The 20075-nt window shown below is 36.4% G+C and overlaps 2 protein-coding genes and 1 pseudogene across 2 annotated transcripts in view; all 3 read left to right on the forward strand.

The window, feature by feature from the left end:
• Positions 1–6973: 6973 nt before the first annotated feature.
• On the forward strand, positions 6974–13148 carry LOC104601197 (zinc finger CCCH domain-containing protein 40-like). Its single transcript, XM_010264451.3, has 4 exons — positions 6974–7884; positions 8493–8762; positions 9792–10015; positions 12058–13148. The coding sequence occupies exons 1-4, from the start codon at positions 7780–7782 to the stop codon at positions 12875–12877; spliced, it is 1419 nt and encodes a 472-aa protein (XP_010262753.1). The 5' UTR covers positions 6974–7779; the 3' UTR covers positions 12878–13148.
• A 2537-nt stretch (positions 13149–15685) lies between these two features.
• Positions 15686–15804, forward strand: LOC148802220 (5S ribosomal RNA; annotated as a pseudogene).
• A 778-nt stretch (positions 15805–16582) lies between these two features.
• Positions 16583–20075, forward strand: part of DEX1 (defective in exine formation protein (DEX1)) — a 32496-nt gene continuing 29003 nt past the window's right edge. Inside the window, exons 1-5 of the mRNA XM_010264453.3 lie at positions 16583–17101; positions 17404–17514; positions 17766–17848; positions 18040–18157; positions 18278–18444. Coding sequence (XP_010262755.1) covers positions 16944–17101; positions 17404–17514; positions 17766–17848; positions 18040–18157; positions 18278–18444 — 637 coding nt within the window. The 5' untranslated portion in view covers positions 16583–16943. The remainder of the gene's footprint in view (positions 17102–17403; positions 17515–17765; positions 17849–18039; positions 18158–18277; positions 18445–20075) is intronic.

Genomic DNA, 20075 nt, shown 5'->3' on the forward strand with positions numbered 1-20075 from the left:
GAACCCTCAACAAACCCTTAAACAAAAAGAAAACAAAACCCTAAAATGACAATGCACATACAAATCCTAAAACAGATTCAACAATCCTTATAAGCATGCAATGGTTAACATTTGTAGAGAGAGATGAAGATAGGACCATGAGGATATTCTTGCAATTGAAAGCCAGACCAATGAAATAATGGGCGGGGTTAGGAAGACATAAGTTTAGGGAGAGAAAGGGACAAAGGGAAGATAGAGACATGCCTAGGAACAGTTTAAGGCAGCAAAGCGATCAACATATTGAGGAGTAAACCAGAGAGATCATTCCTAGGATTTACTCCAATTCGGCTTATCAAGTGAACAATGTTGGATGGACAGGCTACTGAGGAGTGTTGACAAAGAGAGACAAAGCTTGTTAGGAAGAAACGATGAGAGAAATAGTGAGAAAGGGCTTGAATCGGATTTTCCGTTAGCTTTTCCAATGAGGAGACAAGAAGACGATAAGAAGGAAATGGAGGTAGTAGAGAAATTTCAACGGAGGCTAGGGGAGGTTAAACGAATGATACCATTCAATAGATTTCACACGCTTACTTTATGTCGCTCGTGGGGATACCATTTACTGAATGATCATGCTGCCATGAATCACCATATATATATATAAATGACCTCAAGAATATTTTTGTGATTTTTTAAAGATAATATTTACCCCTCTATATTTAAATTTAATGATAAAAAAAGGGAGGGCAAATAGGGTAATTGGTTCTTGATATTAAATGGGTTGAGAATAGGTAATTTAAAAATATTCAATGCATTCAATTCCCTTCTCATTAAATCCAACATTTAAGTTATTAATTTGCATTCATGTTCATTGAATTATATATTTAAATCATTTTTATTTCTTCTCATCATTAAGTTCTATTAATTAAATCCATTCTTAATAAATTAATAATTCCAATAACATAAAAGCTTACACCTTTAAAATCTACCTAGAAAAAATAGTGTTTTCATCTATGTGGTGGTAAGAAATTAAATCATTTTGGGTTAATCCATGTTGCCATGATTAAATAATAAAATTAAAAAATTAAAAAAATTAAAAATTAAAAAAATTGGGAACATTTTTAACAAACATATTAAACAATAAAAAGTATTAAATAAGAAATGTTTTCATTAATGATGAAAATGGAATGTAAAATTTAAAACCAAATGGAAATAAAAATACTTTCCTATTCTCTCTCATTAAATCTTATATTTAAAATATATTTTTCTCATCATTAAATTCTTGTAATTAAATCCACAATATTGATTTTAATAGTATAAAAATAAATATTTTGAAAAGTAATTTGAAAACAAACCCATTTTCTTCCCTCCCGGTGGTGGGCAAGCAATTTGACCGTTTGGGGTCAAATGGATTAATAAATAATGTCATAATTAAATAATAAAAATTTAAAATAAATAACTATGAAATGTAAGAAGTATTTTTATTAATGACGAAAATGAAAAGCCAATTTCAAAATCTACCTAGAAATTAAATGATGTTATAGTCAAATAATAAAATTTTTAATAATAGAAAACACAAAGAATCACAAAAATAAAAAAAAAAATAAGAGAAAATTTTGGGCACATATCTAATGTTATATATTTATAAAAAATAAAATATTGAGTACATCTCTAATATTATACATTCATTATATTGAACAAAAATAAATTTTATACATAAGAAATAATTTTATCAATGATGGAAATGTAATACAAAATTTATTGTCAACCTAGAAATCAAACAATTTTTATTTTTAGATGGTGGGTTAGTGGTTTGAGTAAAATGATACCATAGACAAACAAAAATTAAATGTGATAAGTAAAATATATTTTATATAATGTAAATGAAATATATAATTTAAAGGGAAAATTATACTCAAAGTCGGTTGTACATTTAAAATTAGGTTGCAGGTTGGTTCATAAACCAACAAAACTCTGAAAACCGCCATGTCATCAGAGGCTTATGTGGTAGTTTCCAACATGGGATTCTTATTCCATGTTAGACACAACAAAAAACCTATATCGAAAATAGGTTTTCAGTTTCTCTCCTACTCCCTCTGTCTCTCGATCTCCCTCCCTTCTTTCTCACTATCACATTCATCTCTCGATCTCCCGCTCCCTCTGTCCCCCCACTCTCTCTGCTTCGGTCTGTAGCCAAATTAAAACCTCTCTCTGTATTGTTCTCCCTCAATCTTTCTCATTCTTCTCCCTCACTCTCCCTCTTGGTCAAAATCTCCTTCTCCATCAATCTCTATAATCAATCACTACACTACATCCCTCTCCTAATTTGCTTCCATTCCCTAAAACTCTTATTTTCTCTCTTCCACCCAAAAAACTGTCCTCTCACTTTGGGTTTTTTATTTTTAATTTTTTTCTTCATGTTGTCATTTACACATGCATAGCTCTCTTATTAGTATGCATGTAAGGTCTTCTCCTTCAAAGAGGCTAGACCTCCCATTGAAAAAGGGTACAATATAAAGACATTATATTGGTAATAGGGATACCCTTGTATTCATGGTTTGTGGTTGAAGCTGAAACAATATTGGAATTTTGATTTTGACAACTCCTGAACTTTGCAAAAAAGACCACTTTTGACTCTAAATATTCAAAATAACCATTTTTGCCCTCAAACTATGGTGAAAAGGCCATTTTAAGGTAAAAGCATACAATGTTAAGATGTTCACAATTCTACTAAACAAATAATAAAATAATAATGCCTAATGATGTGGTACTACTGAATTAAAAAAAAAAAAGAAAAATTACACATGGGTCGCACTTAAAAATTCTCACATGTTCACATGTGATCAAGAATAAAACAAAATTAATATTTTTATTTAATAATTAATTATAATGAACTATTAATAAAACAAAAAAATAATAATATGGATCTTTCAACCTATAAGTAATTTTAAGGAAAAAATAATAGGTGGGTCCACTTAAAAATCCTCTCTCTCTCTCTCTCTCTTCTTCTTCTTCTTCTTCTTCCTCTATTGTCTCCTTCATCGTAACCATTTAAACAATCCCCTTTGTCATGAACACATACAATTATCTTGTTTAGTTTCCTTGTACTCGTCACTACAGTTGCAAGAACTACTATACTTTCTGAACCCACCACCCAAACCATTTATTATTGCATTTCCATCATTGATAAAATTATGCATAATAATTATTTTTGTTCAATATAATGAATGTATAATATTATAGATGGACCCAATATTTTATTTTATTTATATATATAGCATCAAATGTGTGCCCAAATTGTTCTCTACTTTTTCTTTATTTTGTGATTTTTTGTTCTTATTTTAAAAATTTTATTATTTGACTATGAACCATTTAATTTCATTTCAAGGTTTATTTTAGATTTGTAATTTCATTTTCATCGTTAATAAAAATATTTCTTACATTTCATACTTAATTTTATTTAGTATAATGAATATATAATATTAGATATATGCTCAATTCCTTTTTGTATTTTTATATATTATTTATTTTGATTTTTTATTATTTAATTATGACATTATTGGTTAACCCATTTGACCCAAATGGTTGAATTGCTTACCCACTACCGGGAGGGAAGAAAATGGTTTTATTTTTATACTATTAAAATCAATGTTGTGGACTTAATTAATAAAATTTAATGATGAGAAAATATATCTTAAATATAGGACTTCATGAGAGAATATACCTTAGATATGAGACTTAATGAGAGGGAATAGGAAAATAATTTTATTTCCAATTGGTTTTAAATTTTATATTCTATTTCCATCACTAATAAAAGTATTTCTTATTTACCATACTTATTCTTGTCTAATATGATGAATATATGATATTAAAGATGTTCCCAATTTTTTCTTTAATTTCTATATTTTTTGCATTTTATCAAGTTTTAATTTTTTTTATTATTTAACCATATCCTATTAGTATATAAATATATATATATATATTATGTGGAATTAAAAAAATAAAAAAATTCAAAAAAAAACAAAAAATTAGGAAGGGGGTTTGAAACAAGGAGAGGGCTGCTGACATGGCAGAACCAATTTTAATATATATATATATATAGACCCCAGATCCAGATTTTGCAGATTTACTTTAATCCAGTTTTTCACAGTTTTATCCCAGATCCAGGTTTCACAAATTTACTTTAATCTAGTTTTTCGTAGATTTTCCCATATTTACTTTAATTCAGTTTTTATAGATTATCCCATATCCAGATTTCACAGATTTCCCAAATCCAGGTTTACCATATTTACTTTTCGTAGATTTCCCCATATCCAGATTTCCCATATTTACTTTTAGTCCAGTTTCACAGTTTTATCCCATATCCAAATTTCGTAGATTTACTTTAATCAAGTTTTTCACAGATTTACTTTAGCTCAGTTTTTTTCGCAAATTTTTCCAGATTTACTTTAATTCAGATTTCATAGATTTACTTTAATCTAGTTTTTTTGCAGATTTACTTTAATCCAGTTTTTGCAGTTTTCTTCCTAGATCTAGTATTCGCAGATTTACTTTAATCCAATTTTCATAGATGCACCCAGATCTAGTTTTCGAAGATGTACCCTGATTCCATAAGGTTCTTGATACCTAGGAGGGGTCTTTTCTCCAAATAGTTTTCATATTATCAATCGTTTTATTTATTTTCTTTCAAGGCAAATGTACCCTGATTTCGAAGGTTCTTAATACCTAAGAAAGGTCGCTTTGCCAAGAATAAAATCGGCCCGAACACGATGAAACAATGTTGCAGAAGAACTTTTCCTTTTCACCTTGCCATAATCTTCTATCCTCGGCTCATCCCTCTTCAAAACTTGCCCTTTGCAAAAATCTCTGTGTGCTTCTTTTGGTCTTTGTTGTTCCGTAGTTTCCTGCCCCACAACAAAGAGGGGCAGCTGCTAGCACTCGATTTTTGCTCAGTCTGCCACCTGAACCTCCAAGGTACCCCAAACACCCGATCAAACCCTTCTAATCCCTCCAAAACACCCAAAAACCCAAAAATCCCAACTTTTACCCTGAAATCCCTCAAATTCACCATTAAACCTACCCGATACCTATCTGATAGCCCCGATCGACTTCCACTTACACCTTAACCATTGAATTGGACACAACCATCATACCCTTTAAACGCCCACCTGTGAAATCTCAACCCAAAATACCTTCGTTACCCTTTAAACGCACCAAGATTCCATTTCAAGGTTCCAGGTTGATCGGATTACAAATTTATCCAATCCGGGCCCAGTTGGCTCAATCTAACCTTACCAATCACATCATACGGCCCAAAAACCCTACCTTGTGAAATTTCACCCAAAATAAACTTTATTTACCCCTTGACCGCACAAAGATTTCATTTTGAGGCTCTAGATTAGCCATATCAAGCCCTTTCCAAATCTGCCTGATCTGGGCCCAATTGGGCCAATCTGACCTCACTAATCAACCCAGAATCCCAAAAACCCCACCTTGCCAAATTTTAGCCAAAAATACCCACATTTACCCTTATACCTAAAAAGATTCCATTTTAGTCAATCTCGTTAGCCCATGGACACAAAACCCCCTTGGTGGTCAGACCCATCTCAACCCTCCATTTTCTTACCCAAAAATCCCCACCATTGGATCAGAAACCTGGCCCAACCCCTTAAACCCATTTTCCCAAAATTAAAAAAAATACCCCCACCAAATTACCCAAATTACTCCTGACCTAATTTCCATATTATCCCCACTAAAATTACTAAAATACCCCTCAAACCAAAATGCCCTTGACCAAACTACCCCTTTGACCAATTCCCAAATTACCCCAACCTAATTCCCAAAAATGCCCTCTTTCTAAAACCTTCCTAAAATCACCAAAATACCCTTGACCAAAATTACCAAATACCTTTCACTTCAAATACCCTAAATTCCCAATTCCCAAAATACCCCTTGACCAAAATTGTCAAATACCCTTTATTTCAAATACCTTAAATTCCCAATTCCCAAAATGTCGTGGGCCAAATTCCCAAAATTCCCTTGACCCAAATTACCCAAACTACCCCTCTGACCTAGGTCCCAAAATACCCTCTGACTTAATATCCCTCTTACCAAAATTACCAAAATACCCCTTATAGAATTACCCAAATTACCCCTTAGACTAAAATTACCAAAATCCCCCTTCCATAATCACCAAAATCCCCTTGACCATAGTTATCCAAAACCTGATTCCCAAAATACCCTCTGACTTAATACCCTCTCTTACCAAATTACCAAAATACCCTTCCTACTAAAACTACCAAAATACCCATTTCCCAAAATTCCCATAATCCTACCAAAATACCCCAGTTCCTTAAATCCTCAAAATACCCTTTAAACATAACATTACCAAAATGCCCTTCACCCCAAATATTGAACCCTCGTGTCCTTTTAAACCCTGACTTACCTAAACCCCCCTTTCATTTTTGGAAAATTGATAGAACCACATTCCTTGGCCTTAGACCTAGTAAAAAGTTGACCTAACCCAACTCGAAAAAATAGGGTTTGGGCCTCATATTTGCTACCCAAATGTGAAAATAACCTGACCCGACCCACCCGAAAAAATGGGTTGGGTCATGGGTCAACCCGTTGACCCGATTGTCAAGTCTAATCGAGATTATTTATGCCTTGTTAGAAGTTTCCACTCTTTAATTTTTTCTATTAGTCTTTACTTTTTATTGTTTACTCTTTAAATTGTTAAATGTTTAAGTTTTTTATTTTAAATTTGGAATTTTAAGGTTAATTCTTTTAATTTTGACATTTTTCATTTTTTTTTTTTTTTAAATTTCAATTATTTTTGGGATGATTCGAATTGACCCATGGGTCAATCCTAACCCAAATATTTAGGGTTAGGGTCTAGCATTTGACAATCCAACCCAACCCGAACCCGATCCCACCCAACCCAATTGCCACGTCTACTTGGCCTCCAGTTAAATAAAGGCGCCATTCCCAAGAGAGAGGAAGAGAAGAGGGGATCGAAAGGGGGGAGTCTCTTTTGAAGAGAATAGGAGAGGCTCTCGGCTTTCCTCTTTAAGGGGAGATTTCGGGCAAGAAGAGAGCGCACAGGGTAGAAAGGGGACAGGTGAGAACAGAGGAATTCGAGAGAGGGAGAAGTTTTTTTTTTTTTTTTTTCTTCTTTGAGAAGTCATCGAGGGTTTACAGTTCATCGTCCCCTTCCCTGAGACGAAGAGCAGAACGGCGGCCTTCCTTTCCCGCCATTGGTTCCTGGTCCTTCATTCCCTCTGAAGAGGGCGGAAGAGCGGCGGTGGAGTGTGTTTCGTCCCTTTGATTCGGCGCATATTCAGATTCCCCACCTGAACCAGTTGCAGTAAACTCTACCGGAAATCATCTCAAAGTTCTATTCCAGTGAAATTATTCAAAACCATTTGGGATTTTGAATAGGAAGAATACATTTGAGAAGTTCTATTCCAGTGTGTTTCGTCCCTTTGAGAAGTCATTAATGAGGTGACATGATTCCACTTTCCACCATTAGCTGTTGAACCGTGGTCGAGCCGCTTTACGGATCAACGAACGGTCTGAGTCGTCAAATTCTGGAAGGCGGTATATAAGAAGTAAAGAACTGATTGGAAGAATACAGACCCCTTTTGGGCCCGACGACGAAACGGGATGCTGTTCAATCCAACCCTCTTTCGGGATAAACCCCTTTAAGGTCCCGGGGCCTCGACACGCACGTCTCCGTCTTTCTTTTAAGTCCGGCCTTCATCTTTCGTATCAGAGATAAGGCGTTAGGAAGAGAAGAAAAAAATGGCGCACAGATTGTTAAGAGATCCAGAGGCAGATGGTTGGGAGCGCTCTGATTTCCCCATTATTTGCGAGTCCTGCCTCGGAGACAATCCCTACGTTCGGATGGTAATCTTCCCCTTATTTTGTTCAACCCTAATTTGCTTTCTTGGTTATTGATCTTTAGGGATGGTCGACAAAGAAGGAAAAGAAAAATATTCGCAGTTCGTCTTACTTCATCTGTAAAATAAAGCACTTTACCCCGGCTGATTAGTTGTTATTAACAAACTATGCACTGATTGGGAAATGGGCCTCCTATTTACTGGGTTTGGGAAGACGAGTTAATTGAGAGCTCGATTTGCCCTTTTCACGTTGGCCCAATTGTTTTGTAGTTTAATCCAGATTTTGATCATTGCTGAGAACACGGTGACTCTGTTTTCGATGTTTTGTACTAGTAGACAGTTTTTGTGCATATGATAGCGTTTGTAATTATACAAATTAGAAGCCATTAGATTACCCAGTACCCACATTAATGAAAGAAAAACTACTAGAAGCCATTGCAGAAAGCTACGTTAATGTTGTAGTCTTTATCTGCAACATCATCGGTATTGGTATGTTCAGGTCAAATTAACTTTATTTTAGTGTTGGTCCAGAAGAAGCCTATAACACTTTCTTTTTTTATGAATAACCTATAGCACACTCACTTATGGCTATTGCATCTTTTTTCTCTCATGCAGACAAAAGCAGATTTTGATAAGGAATGCAAGATTTGTACACGGCCTTTCACGGTTTTCAGGTGGAGACCAGGTCGTGATGCAAGATTTAAGAAGACAGAGGTTTGCCAAACCTGCAGTAAGCTTAAGAATGTGTGTCAAGTGTGTCTCTTGGATCTTGAGTATGGGCTGCCAGTTCAGGTTCGTGATACTGCACTTGCTATCAACTCAAACGATGCCATTCCAAAGAGTGATGTGAACAGGGAGTACTTTGCAGAGGAGCATGACCGCAGGGTATGTTTGATATTAGTGGCAAAATCCTTGTTTATCCATGTGACAACCCCACCCCTATTAGTAGCATTGATACCGAGTAATCTAGAGGCACAATAAAAAAATAGTAGTCAAAGTGATTCATGCTGCTAGTAATATTCTCAAGAATGTTAAACTAATCATCATTTCATTTCTGCTAGTTTTCTAATGCATCTAAGTGAGAGTATGCATGCTGTATCTTTTACAAAATTCTGGAACCTGTGAGCCATAATATTCTCTTTTGATCAATAGGAAAGTTAACTTATTGATACTTTTTTGAGAAGTGCACAAGTAAGGAGGACATGGTATCCTCATTATACAAAGTTGAGATAAAACATATAAAAGCTGCATCAAGGCTTTACCCCCACATCGGTGTCTACTGAAATTAATCCATCTTTCAAGATCTAGGAGCAACTAAGTATTTTGGAGCATATCTGAGGAAAAAAATCTGAAGGCCCATTGAATGGTGCTCCTATTTTCTTCTTTAGAAAGTCCTCAGATGATCTCAAATGGGGCAACATTCATATCACTGAGTCCTGTTTTTCTCAAACCTTTCTATCTACCTTCTCTATTTGCATCTTCATTTTGGGCCTGTTTTTCAGGGCCAGATTTCTTCTTTAAAGACCCCTTTTTTGATAGAATTTTAATGCCAATCAAGAAAATAAAAGATTAAATAAATGACAAGTTCATGCAGATCATGCTTGCGATTGCTTAGGGTTTACAGATTCATTGGTTTGTTTCAGATATTCAAACCAAAATTGTGAGATGTGCTTTCTGTTCTGGAATGGTTTTATTGAATATGCAATAAAAAATAAAAGATTAAATAAACAACAAGTTCATGCGAAACATACTTGCAATTGCTTAGGGTTTATAAATGCATTCATTTTGTTTCAGATATTCAAACAGAAATACTGAGATGTGCTTTATGGAATGGTTTTATTTCAATATGCAATGTTATTTTCCCCCTGATGGTGGCATTATCTTATGCTCATTGAGTGTGGTTATACTTGACAGGCTAGAGCTGGCTTAGATTATGAATCTTCATATGGAAAGGTTCGTCCAAATGACACTATTTTAAAGCTTCAAAGGACAACACCATATTACAAAAGAAACAGAGCGCATGTTTGCAGTTTCTATGTACGTGGTGAATGCACAAGAGGCGCTGAATGTCCATATCGGCATGAAATGCCCATTACTGGCGAGTTATCTCAACAAAATATAAAAGATCGTTACTATGGGTATGTGGAATAGTTTACTAACTTCCCATTTTCATGTATGATAAAGCGTATCTTCTATTTCCTTTGTGCTTATATATCTTACTTGAATGCACTAAGTCATGGTACAACCACATTTTGTGATAAATGAAAAACTGCTTGGATGCATATAATCCTTGGCTTTACTGAAGTTACATGCTAGACACATCATGGAAGGGATGATGTTTAAAATTTGATATGGCTTCCCATTAACTATGACATGAAGTTGGGTTGCCCGATTTGAAGAATTCCAACTACATCGGTCTCAGGCCCATTGAAAACATAACAAATCCCCAAATCAAATCAAATCAACCCAATCCAACCCAACCCGAGTTGCAACCCCACCATTGTCACTTTTCTATGGCTTATAAATTCTTGGATTTCAAAGTTCTCTTTGCTTTGAAATTGTCTTCCTACTTAATGAAAAAAAAATGCCCACCTACTTCAAAATTGTGGTGCTAGACTGTGGATGACATGTATAAATACCAGCAAGTTATATGTAGAAGATTTTTGCTTGTGGATGAGTCCCGAAGCAAAAGTGTAAAACTAATAAATACCTTCTTCCCATTGTATCAAAAAAAAAAAAAACCAGTTTTCTTGGTATGTAGTTTAATACTTGAATACCATACATAGTTGTCAAGGCAACGCCTAGGCGACAAGGCACCCTTTGAGGCTTGTCTCGCCTAATCGCCAAGCAGTTTTCTACTTCCTACTATAAAATACTTTTTATTCATTATTTTTTGAGATTATAATTATAAAATAGACATTATTAAACTAAAATAATCATTTTGTGTGTTTATATACTAATTTCTTTTTATTATTTTCTTATTTATTAGTGATTAATCAAAACAAACATTGTTAAATGCTGTATTGAACCCTCAAAGACTTAAAACCTGAACCAATAAGTAATGAATAACTTAAAATTTTATCTAATCAGCACATTTTCTTCTTCCATATATTCTTCTTCTACTACTACTACTACTACCAATACTTTTTATTTTCTTCTTTTCCTATAACAAAAATAAGGGTTCAGCCCCTATATTTTTTGAATTTTATTTTCCTTCTTCCTTTTCTTCTCATGAATATGTTGATTTTCTATACTTTAATATGGAATTTATACTTTTCTTATGAAAATCATGAATAGTTATTAAAGAACTATGGTTATGATACCTAGGGAACTACCCTAGGATCTATGTTTTAACATAAAAAAATCCATTGCCTAGGCAACTAGGTGCCAAGGCGCCCCCCCAGTCGCCTACCCTTGCCTTGGCGCCTTGAAAACTATGATACCCATATAAATGAGTTACTAATTTAGTTAGATTGTATTCTCTTATAGTTTTATTACCTTTTTGTAAATTGTATCTTTGGTAGATATCATGGAACTTGTAAAATTGATAATTAGCTCTCTTGAATCTAGGGGGTTCTTTTCTCCAATCAATAATACATATGAACAGTTGTGTATGCATGGCTATTTTTACAGTTGTATACAATGTACATATGCATTTACATATATTTGATAATACGTGAACATAATTAGTGCTACTGAGGTTCTGGTCAATCAATTATTTGCTAGTAAGTTTACTGCAAGTCGAGTCGACTCTTCAAGTTAACGTGTTTCAATCTCAAGATGTCAGATTGATCTTCATGTCCCCCTGGTAGAAAGTTGAGTAAGGTGGGGTTTACTTGTAATTTTAACTTCTTTTTGCATTATATATTCTCTTTTCCCAGTACAGTAGATCAAGAATTAGCTTCCCCTAACCCTGCTTCGATGTGCTTAAAAACTTTGCCTATGGCATCAGGTCAAACTGCCATTGGGTGGTTAACCAAATCCTTATAGTCCATCTTCTTCAATATAATTCATTACCTTTATTCTCTTTCTGTCAAGGCATTGAGTGTACTGTAACAGTACCTATTGGTAGTAGCTTTTGTGTTATTTTGCAAATCTTACCTGTTTGTGCCATGCTTATGATCTCCAACTTGGCATTAGCTCTGAGTCAAATTTATGATTATTGTCTCCATTTCTGCAGAGTGAATGATCCAGTTGCACTGAAACTTCTGAACAAAGCAGGTGAAATGCCATCTTTGGTGCCCCCTGAAGACGAAAGTATTAAGACTCTTTATGTTGGTGGGCTTGATGGAAGGATCACTGAGCAGGATCTGAGGGACCACTTCTATGCCCATGGTGAGATTGAGTCTATAAGAATGGTTCTTCAGCGTGCTTGTGCCTTTGTAACCTACACAACAAGAGAAGGTGCAGAGAAAGCTGCAGAAGAGCTCTCCAATAAGCTGGTCATAAAGGGTGTGAGACTAAAGCTAATGTGGGGAAGGCCCCAGGCCCCAAAACCAGAGTCGGAGAACCCAGATGATGAGGCCTCAAGACAGCAGGCAGTAGCACATGGTGGTATGCTACCAAGGGCTGTTATATCTCAACAGCAGAACCAGCAGCTGCAACCACCAGGGACGCAGGACCAGCCACAAACGATACACTACTTTAATATTCCACCTCCACTCCCGCCAGAGCGGACCTATTATCCTTCAATGGATCCTCAAAGGATGGGTGCACTTGTTTCATCTCAGGAAGGGTCCGGTAGTGCCCCAAGCGGATCAGGTGAGGCAAAAGCAGCAGGTTCAGAGAAGCAGCAACATGGAGGGCCACCATTTGGTTACCAAGGTATGCCTCCGCATCAAGGTCAGTATCCCCCTTATTATCCACCATATGGATATATCCCGCCACCTCCACCTTATCAGCAATATCCCCCACCATATCAGTCTGTGGTGCCGCCACCCCCCCCAGCAGCGCAGCAATATCAACAACCTCCTGGCCCACCAGGATCTTCTCAGTACTAGAACTTTCTGTTATTGTTTAATCCTTTCTTTTTTCCAGGATCTGGTTTATCTATTAATCGATCTTGTATTTGGATGTTGATTTCCTTGTTTGTTCCATGTAGTTTTCATCCTTTATTCCATATATGATCCAAGGAAGTATTCATGTTTGCCGATAAAAAAAAAAAACAGAAAGAGGATGCTTGGGCTTCATTCCGTCTTGTATTTATTTGTGGTTATACTAGTTAGTGTCGGGTTAGCCAAAGCCAATACTTGAAAATATAAAAATTCGTCATATATTTCTCATTTCTGTTCTTTTTAAGTCATCAAGTAAAATGGATTGATTGATTGTCAACGGGAGAGGACATGTCACAGGGATGGCTATTTGTTGATGAGTATGGATTGTGTGATGGGTACCCATACCCATTGGGGTGGTTTCATATGATATGAGGCTGGTCTGGTTTTATTAGTAAAGCATTATCCTGGTAAATGAAAAGCCAAAAAAAAAAAAAGATCACGATAACTTTGCCATATCAAAATATGACCCCAGCATTCTTAACTTCTTATTGCTTGTATTGCCAATTCTTAGTTTTTTCCATTTTTCGTTCTTGTTCTTAGTTCCTACTTTTTAGGAGTTACGAGTAGTGAAGCTCTCACGTTTATGGTCCGTTTGGTTGCTGAGACGGGAGGGATGGCAAAGGATGGAATGAGAAGGAAAAATTTATTTTTTCATTTTGGCATTTTGGTGTTTGATTGCTGAGAAAATTTTTTTGCTTGATTTTTTATATTTTGACAAAAATACCCTTTAAGGATACCCAAAATTATAAAAATACCCTTATTCAGAAAAAATAAGTTTTTCACTTGATTTATTATATCGTTCATGGTCTTCCTTCGAACTCGAACCAGCATCATCTTCCTCCTTTTGAACTCAAAACTAGTGGCATCGATGAGGTGAGTTCCAATCTTCCCTCGTCTCTCTCTTTCTCTCTCCCCTCTTTTCCCCCTCCCTCGTTCTGTTTTTTTCCCTCTTCTTCATCTTTTTCTTCGCTTGCCTCTGCTACTTGAACCAGTAACGATAGCAAGACCTTTGTCCCTCCCGTTTTCCTTGATTTCAACCACCCCTGTTTTACCATACCTTGTTCGCCGCCTCATCACTTGCACCTCCACCGGACCTCTCTTCACCTCTGATGATGCCACTACTATTTTAGTGCGGCTGTTTCAATGCGCCTCCGTTGGATCTCGATCAAATTGGCTTGTATTTTTCGCGTGTTCGTTGCTTCATCACTTGTGCCTCTATCGGACTATCATCACTTGCGCCTCCACTGGACCTCTCCATCCCTAACGATGCCACTACAGTGCAACCGTTTCAATGTACCTCCACCGAACCTCGACCAGCTTGACTTGTACTTTTCGCACATGGTTTCCTTTCTCACTAGGGTCGCACCGTTTTAGTGCGACCCCGCATTCTAAGTTTTGGGAAACCACATCTCACTATTTCTCGATCGTCGCACCAACCAAACAGGCTGTTAAGGGATGTTGAATATCAAAATCCAACAAATGGAAGGCTGTTATAAATAAAAGAATTTAATACGTCATTTTATTATTATTATTATTATTATTTGTATTGTTTCTATATTATTTTGAGGTTGAAAATTATTTTTTATGAGATAATGCAAATTGAATTCAACATTTTCAAATAGTATGTTGTAGGGGTAAAATAATAAAATCAGTAAATTTCATATGGTAAATGGTTGATCTAACACAAACAAACTTGTGGATTTAGAGCCTTTAAAAAGTAGAAAAGCACATATGCTTCTTTTCGGATTTCAAACATTATATTTTTTTAATTTTCCAGATATGAAATTTCAGATTTATCAAATGCCACCTTAGCCTAATGGTGGCACCCGATTGAGACAGCAGATTAATTAAATAGGGATAACTTACGGTCATGTTGGTACTCTTTTTGTTTCTATCTATAATTTTTGGGTTGAATCGGTGCAGATTTGTGAGAGATTTGTTGTCACATTACATACAAGACTACAAAGAGTCTCTTGAACTATAATGATCAAGTAGAAACAACATCCTCCCTTTACGTATTTTTAAGGTATCAATTATAAACAACCTCAAATAACAATTATATGCTAATTTATGTTGATAAACTCAAAACATTTCAAGTTGTACCTAAAACAACTTTAATAATAATAATAAAAAAAATTAGGATCACAAGATAATTTTCAAGAAAACATCTCACAAAGAATTAATCAATAGTGGAAAGTAAAATATATGGATGGAGAGTTATACAGGTCCCAGCCCTAAAGCCCAGCTGCTCATATAGAATGGCCCAAAATTGCCCACAAAAACAGATATAGGCAATGTTTGATTGTTTGGTATTATGGTATTGTGTGTCCCTTCCATTCATGCATCCTAAATTGAAAAATGCAACAAAGTGTCAAAATGATATTTCCTTTAAAAGTGAGTTTTACATAACCAAAGATAAAAGATACAAAACATTTGTACTTAATCAACCTAGTAAACAAGGAGTTCGACTTTATTTAGGGCAAAGTTCATTCAAGCAGCTTTTACTGCCTTGCATTGAGAATATCTCCGTACTTGTGTGCTTTATTTCATGGAGAGATATTCTCAATGCAAGGTTGCGAAAGGCTGTTAGAATGGTGTGGGCACAAATTTTCCCTAATGGAAGTCGATCTCATAAACAAGAGTCCTGCATAATCGCTTATTTATGTGTTACTAAAGGAAATGACAACAGTTTCACAACACCTTGATACCAAACACCACCTATATTGATGATGAGTTCAGATCTAATCCCAACAAGGGTGTAATCATACCAACACTAATGTACTGGATCTTATCAGAACTCTGAAGTTAAATGTGCTTGAGTGAGAATTGTACTACGATGGGTGACCTCCTAAGAAATCCTCATGTTGCACCCCAACTTTTGTAAGATGCCAACCAGTTGGTTGGTAAGATCTCCTTTTGGAAACTTGGGATAGAATCTTCCCTTGCACTTGAGTTGGGGGATGGGCTACCTCGTTGTATAGTCTTTCAAAAAAATAAAAAAAAAAGGGTCCCAAGAGCCATTGCAACTGTATATTGGGAATCTCTCTCCACTAAGGATAAGGGAGATGTTTCCAATGCACTGCTTTAAACTTCATGGTTTTTAAAAATGAACCGGTGATCGAACTAGCCAAGGGTTTGGTTATCGGTTTGAACGGTCCCGTTCAACCCGATTGGCCCGTTCTGATAAAAAAATAAAAAAATCCAAAAAAATTGGAAAACGGTCAAAACCATTTGAACGATTAACCGGGCGGTTCAGCGGTTTGCTGGCCAAAATCAACAGTTTTGGGGAAAAAAACGGTTTTGGGGGAAAATGGAATTGGTCATGTGATCAGTCCCAGTTTTTCCAGTCCGACCGTTCAGGCCGGTCCAGTTTTAAAAACCATGGTAAACTAAATTGTGACCGGCTGTTGAGACCCTGGGTTGCTAACTGATTCCGCTCCCCAATCCCCACGCCATACCAATCGAGGGCTGGCACGTTGGTGTGTTAGCTGGTTTGTCCCAGCATCGACTCCCCGCAACAGCACTTTGAGAGAAAAAAAGGGGGTAAAAGGGGAAAAGGGGAAAGTTATTGCTGATTAACCAAAAAAAATCCTTGGTCTGGGGTTGGGCTTGGGCTTATTTATTCAGGGCTCTCTGGGCCCAAGTCATTTGTTCGAGTCTACGAGAAACCCGTGGATTATCTGATCGTGTTTGTAGGTTAGGTCCACAGGGCGTCCAAGTATCGGAAACCGCGGGGCATTTCCAAAAGACAATCCCGATCCCTGTATTCCAATTTTTTAACTGTTTCAATCATGTCCTAAGGCTCGACCAAAGATCATCCCTGTCGTCGCCGAGAAAGTCAGATTTCTCCTGAACCCTGTTTAGGGTTTTTGTTCGGATTGTTTATCACTCGAATTACGCGATACCCTGGCTAGGATTTCTCTCGCATTTGATTAGCTAACTATCTATTAATTACTTGAACTGATTTTTATCTACTGAGACCGAGCTGAATCTCGGGTCAGGCGAGGATCTGATGAAATCTCCGACGACGACGGTTTTTTTGCTCTACTTCCTCCTTCTTGCATCTTTCAATCTCATATATGGCGTCTCCAGATCGCAACCGGATGAAGCGAAGAAAAATAAGTTTCGCGCAAGAGAGGCTACCGACGATTCCCTTGGGTATCCAAACATGTAAGTCATTATGTCTCTCTTTGGGTTCAGGGTTATTTTTTTGCTCAATTAAGAAAATGGAATCAAGTAACTTTCCTTTTTCTTCGACCACAAAGTTTGAATTTAGACGTAATATACAGGGAATTAGAACTGCGAATGACAACGCTTAGTTCATTGGGTGTTTTTTTTTTATTTAATATACTTGAAGTGTTTCAATTGCTTCCTAGTAACATAAGGAAAGCCCTTTGGACTGTCATGATCGTGATGTTGACGATGTATCAAAGTGCTTACTAAATATTGTGGTGCTATTGGATCGTTTGCAGAGACGAAGATTCTCTGTTGAACACTCGATGCCCTCGGAATTTAGAACTAAGATGGCAGACAGAGGTCAGTTCTAGTATATATGCAACGCCATTGATCGCAGATATCAACAGGTAAATACTCTCTTTAACTCATATAAGATACTGAAATACAACTTTTATGCAATAAATGTGTCAAATGTGGTGCCTTTTTTCCTCTTATTTTCACTGCTTTTAGTTGATGGACAGCTTTTCTTTGTCTCCTTTGATTGGTAACAAACTGGAGTACTGGACTATCATATTTTTATTTCTAGATTCACATTGTATGGGTCTTTATACTTGGAATCAGACCTATGGGAAGTACTTACAATCTTTTTGAATTTCAGTGACGGGAAGCTTGAAATAGTGGTGCCTTCTTTTGTCCACTACTTGGAAGTACTGGAGGGTGCTGATGGAGATAAAATGCCAGGTATACTTTTTGATCTTTCAATTGGAAGACGGTTTAGTTACAGAAAATTTCCTGCCAATTGTACTGAGTTGAAGTGAGAACATTCGCTAATTAGTCATGGTAACTAAAACTACTGCAGAATATTTCCAGTTCAGAGGTTAGAAATCTGCATTTGCTTCTTTTATCCTTTTCTACTTTATTGCATCTTACAGGGTGGCCTGCCTTTCACCAGTCTACTGTTCATTCCACACCTCTCCTATTTGACATTGACAAGGATGGTGTAAGAGAAATAGCTTTAGCCACCTACAATGGCGAAATCCTCTTTTTTAGGTAATTATCTCATTATCAGTTATTAAGATGATTCTGGTAATTCTTTAAACTTCATTTCCTGTGTACTTTTACTCCAAAGCTTCCTGGGTTTGGACTAGTTCCTATTTTGTTGTATTTTAGGGTGTCAGGATACTTGATGTCAGATAAACTGGAGGTACCTCGGCGAAAAGTTCATAAAGATTGGTATGTAGGCTTGCATTCAGATCCAGTCGATCGATCTCATCCAGATGTCCATGATGAGTTGCTTGTTAAGGAGGCCGAGGCTGCTAGCTTGAAGTCAATGCTTCGTAAGTAATCTTCTATTTCAAGATAATTTCCATGAGAGGCTGATTGTATGATTTTTGATATGTGGTCTGTAGTTTGTATTACTATTTTTGGTGTCTTATTTTTCTTTTCTTTTCTTTTCTTTTTTCATTTACCTTTTTGTTCAAAATCAAGCTAATAATTGCTATCCAAAATATAGAGGAACTCACAAGTATATAGATGACACATGTACAACAAATTACTATACAATGGGATCCTAATTACCTCAACAAATTGTGAAACCTTTTCTACTCACCAAAAGACATATTGTCCTTTTGTGGAGTTTAGTGATACTGGTTTAGTTTATCCATTTGTTACCTTCAATTATTTCTTCCTAATGATTTAAGATAGAAAGTTTCAGTGTCAGAACTCCTGCGGGACATACAGTTGCAAAAAAGTACATTATTCCCAAACTTAGGTGAAAATAACAAAGCTAAATCATGAAATTGTTGAACAATATTGTCCTTGTCCCATTGTCTTTTGTTGACCCTCTGTGTCCTTGAAGTCTTTAATGATCAATGTACAACACAGTGTATGATAGCTCTGCAGATACTTCAAATTTGTTATTTTTCCAGCTTTAACTTTGAAACTCTTCTTTTTTTTATTAAATAAAACCACATTTCATTAAGATCAAGAGGAAAATACAGGCCCTTAGGGAAACATGAGATGCTGCCTCTCCAACACATGAAATCCAAATAACAAAACTATAAAATTTGAACAAGGAGTACAAGAGTGCTACTACAATATTACAGTTTGTCCCAGAACAGTGTTTCCCTATTTGTCCCTTGCTTCGCCAAAATATCAGCAAGGCATTCATTGATCTTCCCACCCACTGTACCATAGCAGACATTTTTTGTCAGCCATTTATACTTCCTTAGCTTGTTCTTGTAAATCCATGCAACCTCCTTTGAATTATTTTGCCACCCCACTATCTTAGAGTCCCCTTCAATCAACAGCTGCTCCACACCCAATTCTTTTGCGAGAAGGATTCCTTGTATGGCAGCTAACAATTCTTCTCTAACAGAATTCCCAACTCTCAATGGGCCAGAGTAAAGAAGGATGACCTCTCCAGCCTCATTTCTCAGAACTCCTCCCAATCCAGAGGGCCCTGGGTTGCCCTGGCTGCTCCCATCAAAATTCAGTTTTAGAAAACCTTGTGGTGGAGGGGCCCAGTTTGTAGAAACCCTGTCCTTTATGGATGAGCAGCTTGCTACTGCTGTCCAGTTCCTCCATAGATCAATAAAGGAGAAAGGCTGAAACAGTTCCATAGACTTTAACCAGTGTATCGCCCTATTCATGATGCAACCCTTCAAGGCCTGGCTGCTCCTTTCCTTCTCTTGGAATAACCTATTATTCCTTTCTTCCCAAACTGTCCAGATCAAAGCTGCTCTTGCACACCTCCACATGCTTCTTCTTTTATGGGGCCATGAGAAGGTAGATGAGTTGAACAACAAGCTTAATTCTGTTGGCATCTCCCACCTACACCCAACCCAAATAAAGAGAAAAGCCAGACACAATGCTTTGCAACGACATCACAAGATAGAAATAAATGATAACAATCCTCACCATGAGCTCTGCAAAGAGTGCACCAGTTAGGAGAGATACAAAGAAAGGG

The sequence above is a fragment of the Nelumbo nucifera genome, chromosome 2, assembly GCF_055504915.1.
Source record: "Nelumbo nucifera cultivar China Antique chromosome 2, China Antique-T2T, whole genome shotgun sequence".
NCBI classification, from domain to species: domain Eukaryota; kingdom Viridiplantae; phylum Streptophyta; class Magnoliopsida; order Proteales; family Nelumbonaceae; genus Nelumbo; species Nelumbo nucifera.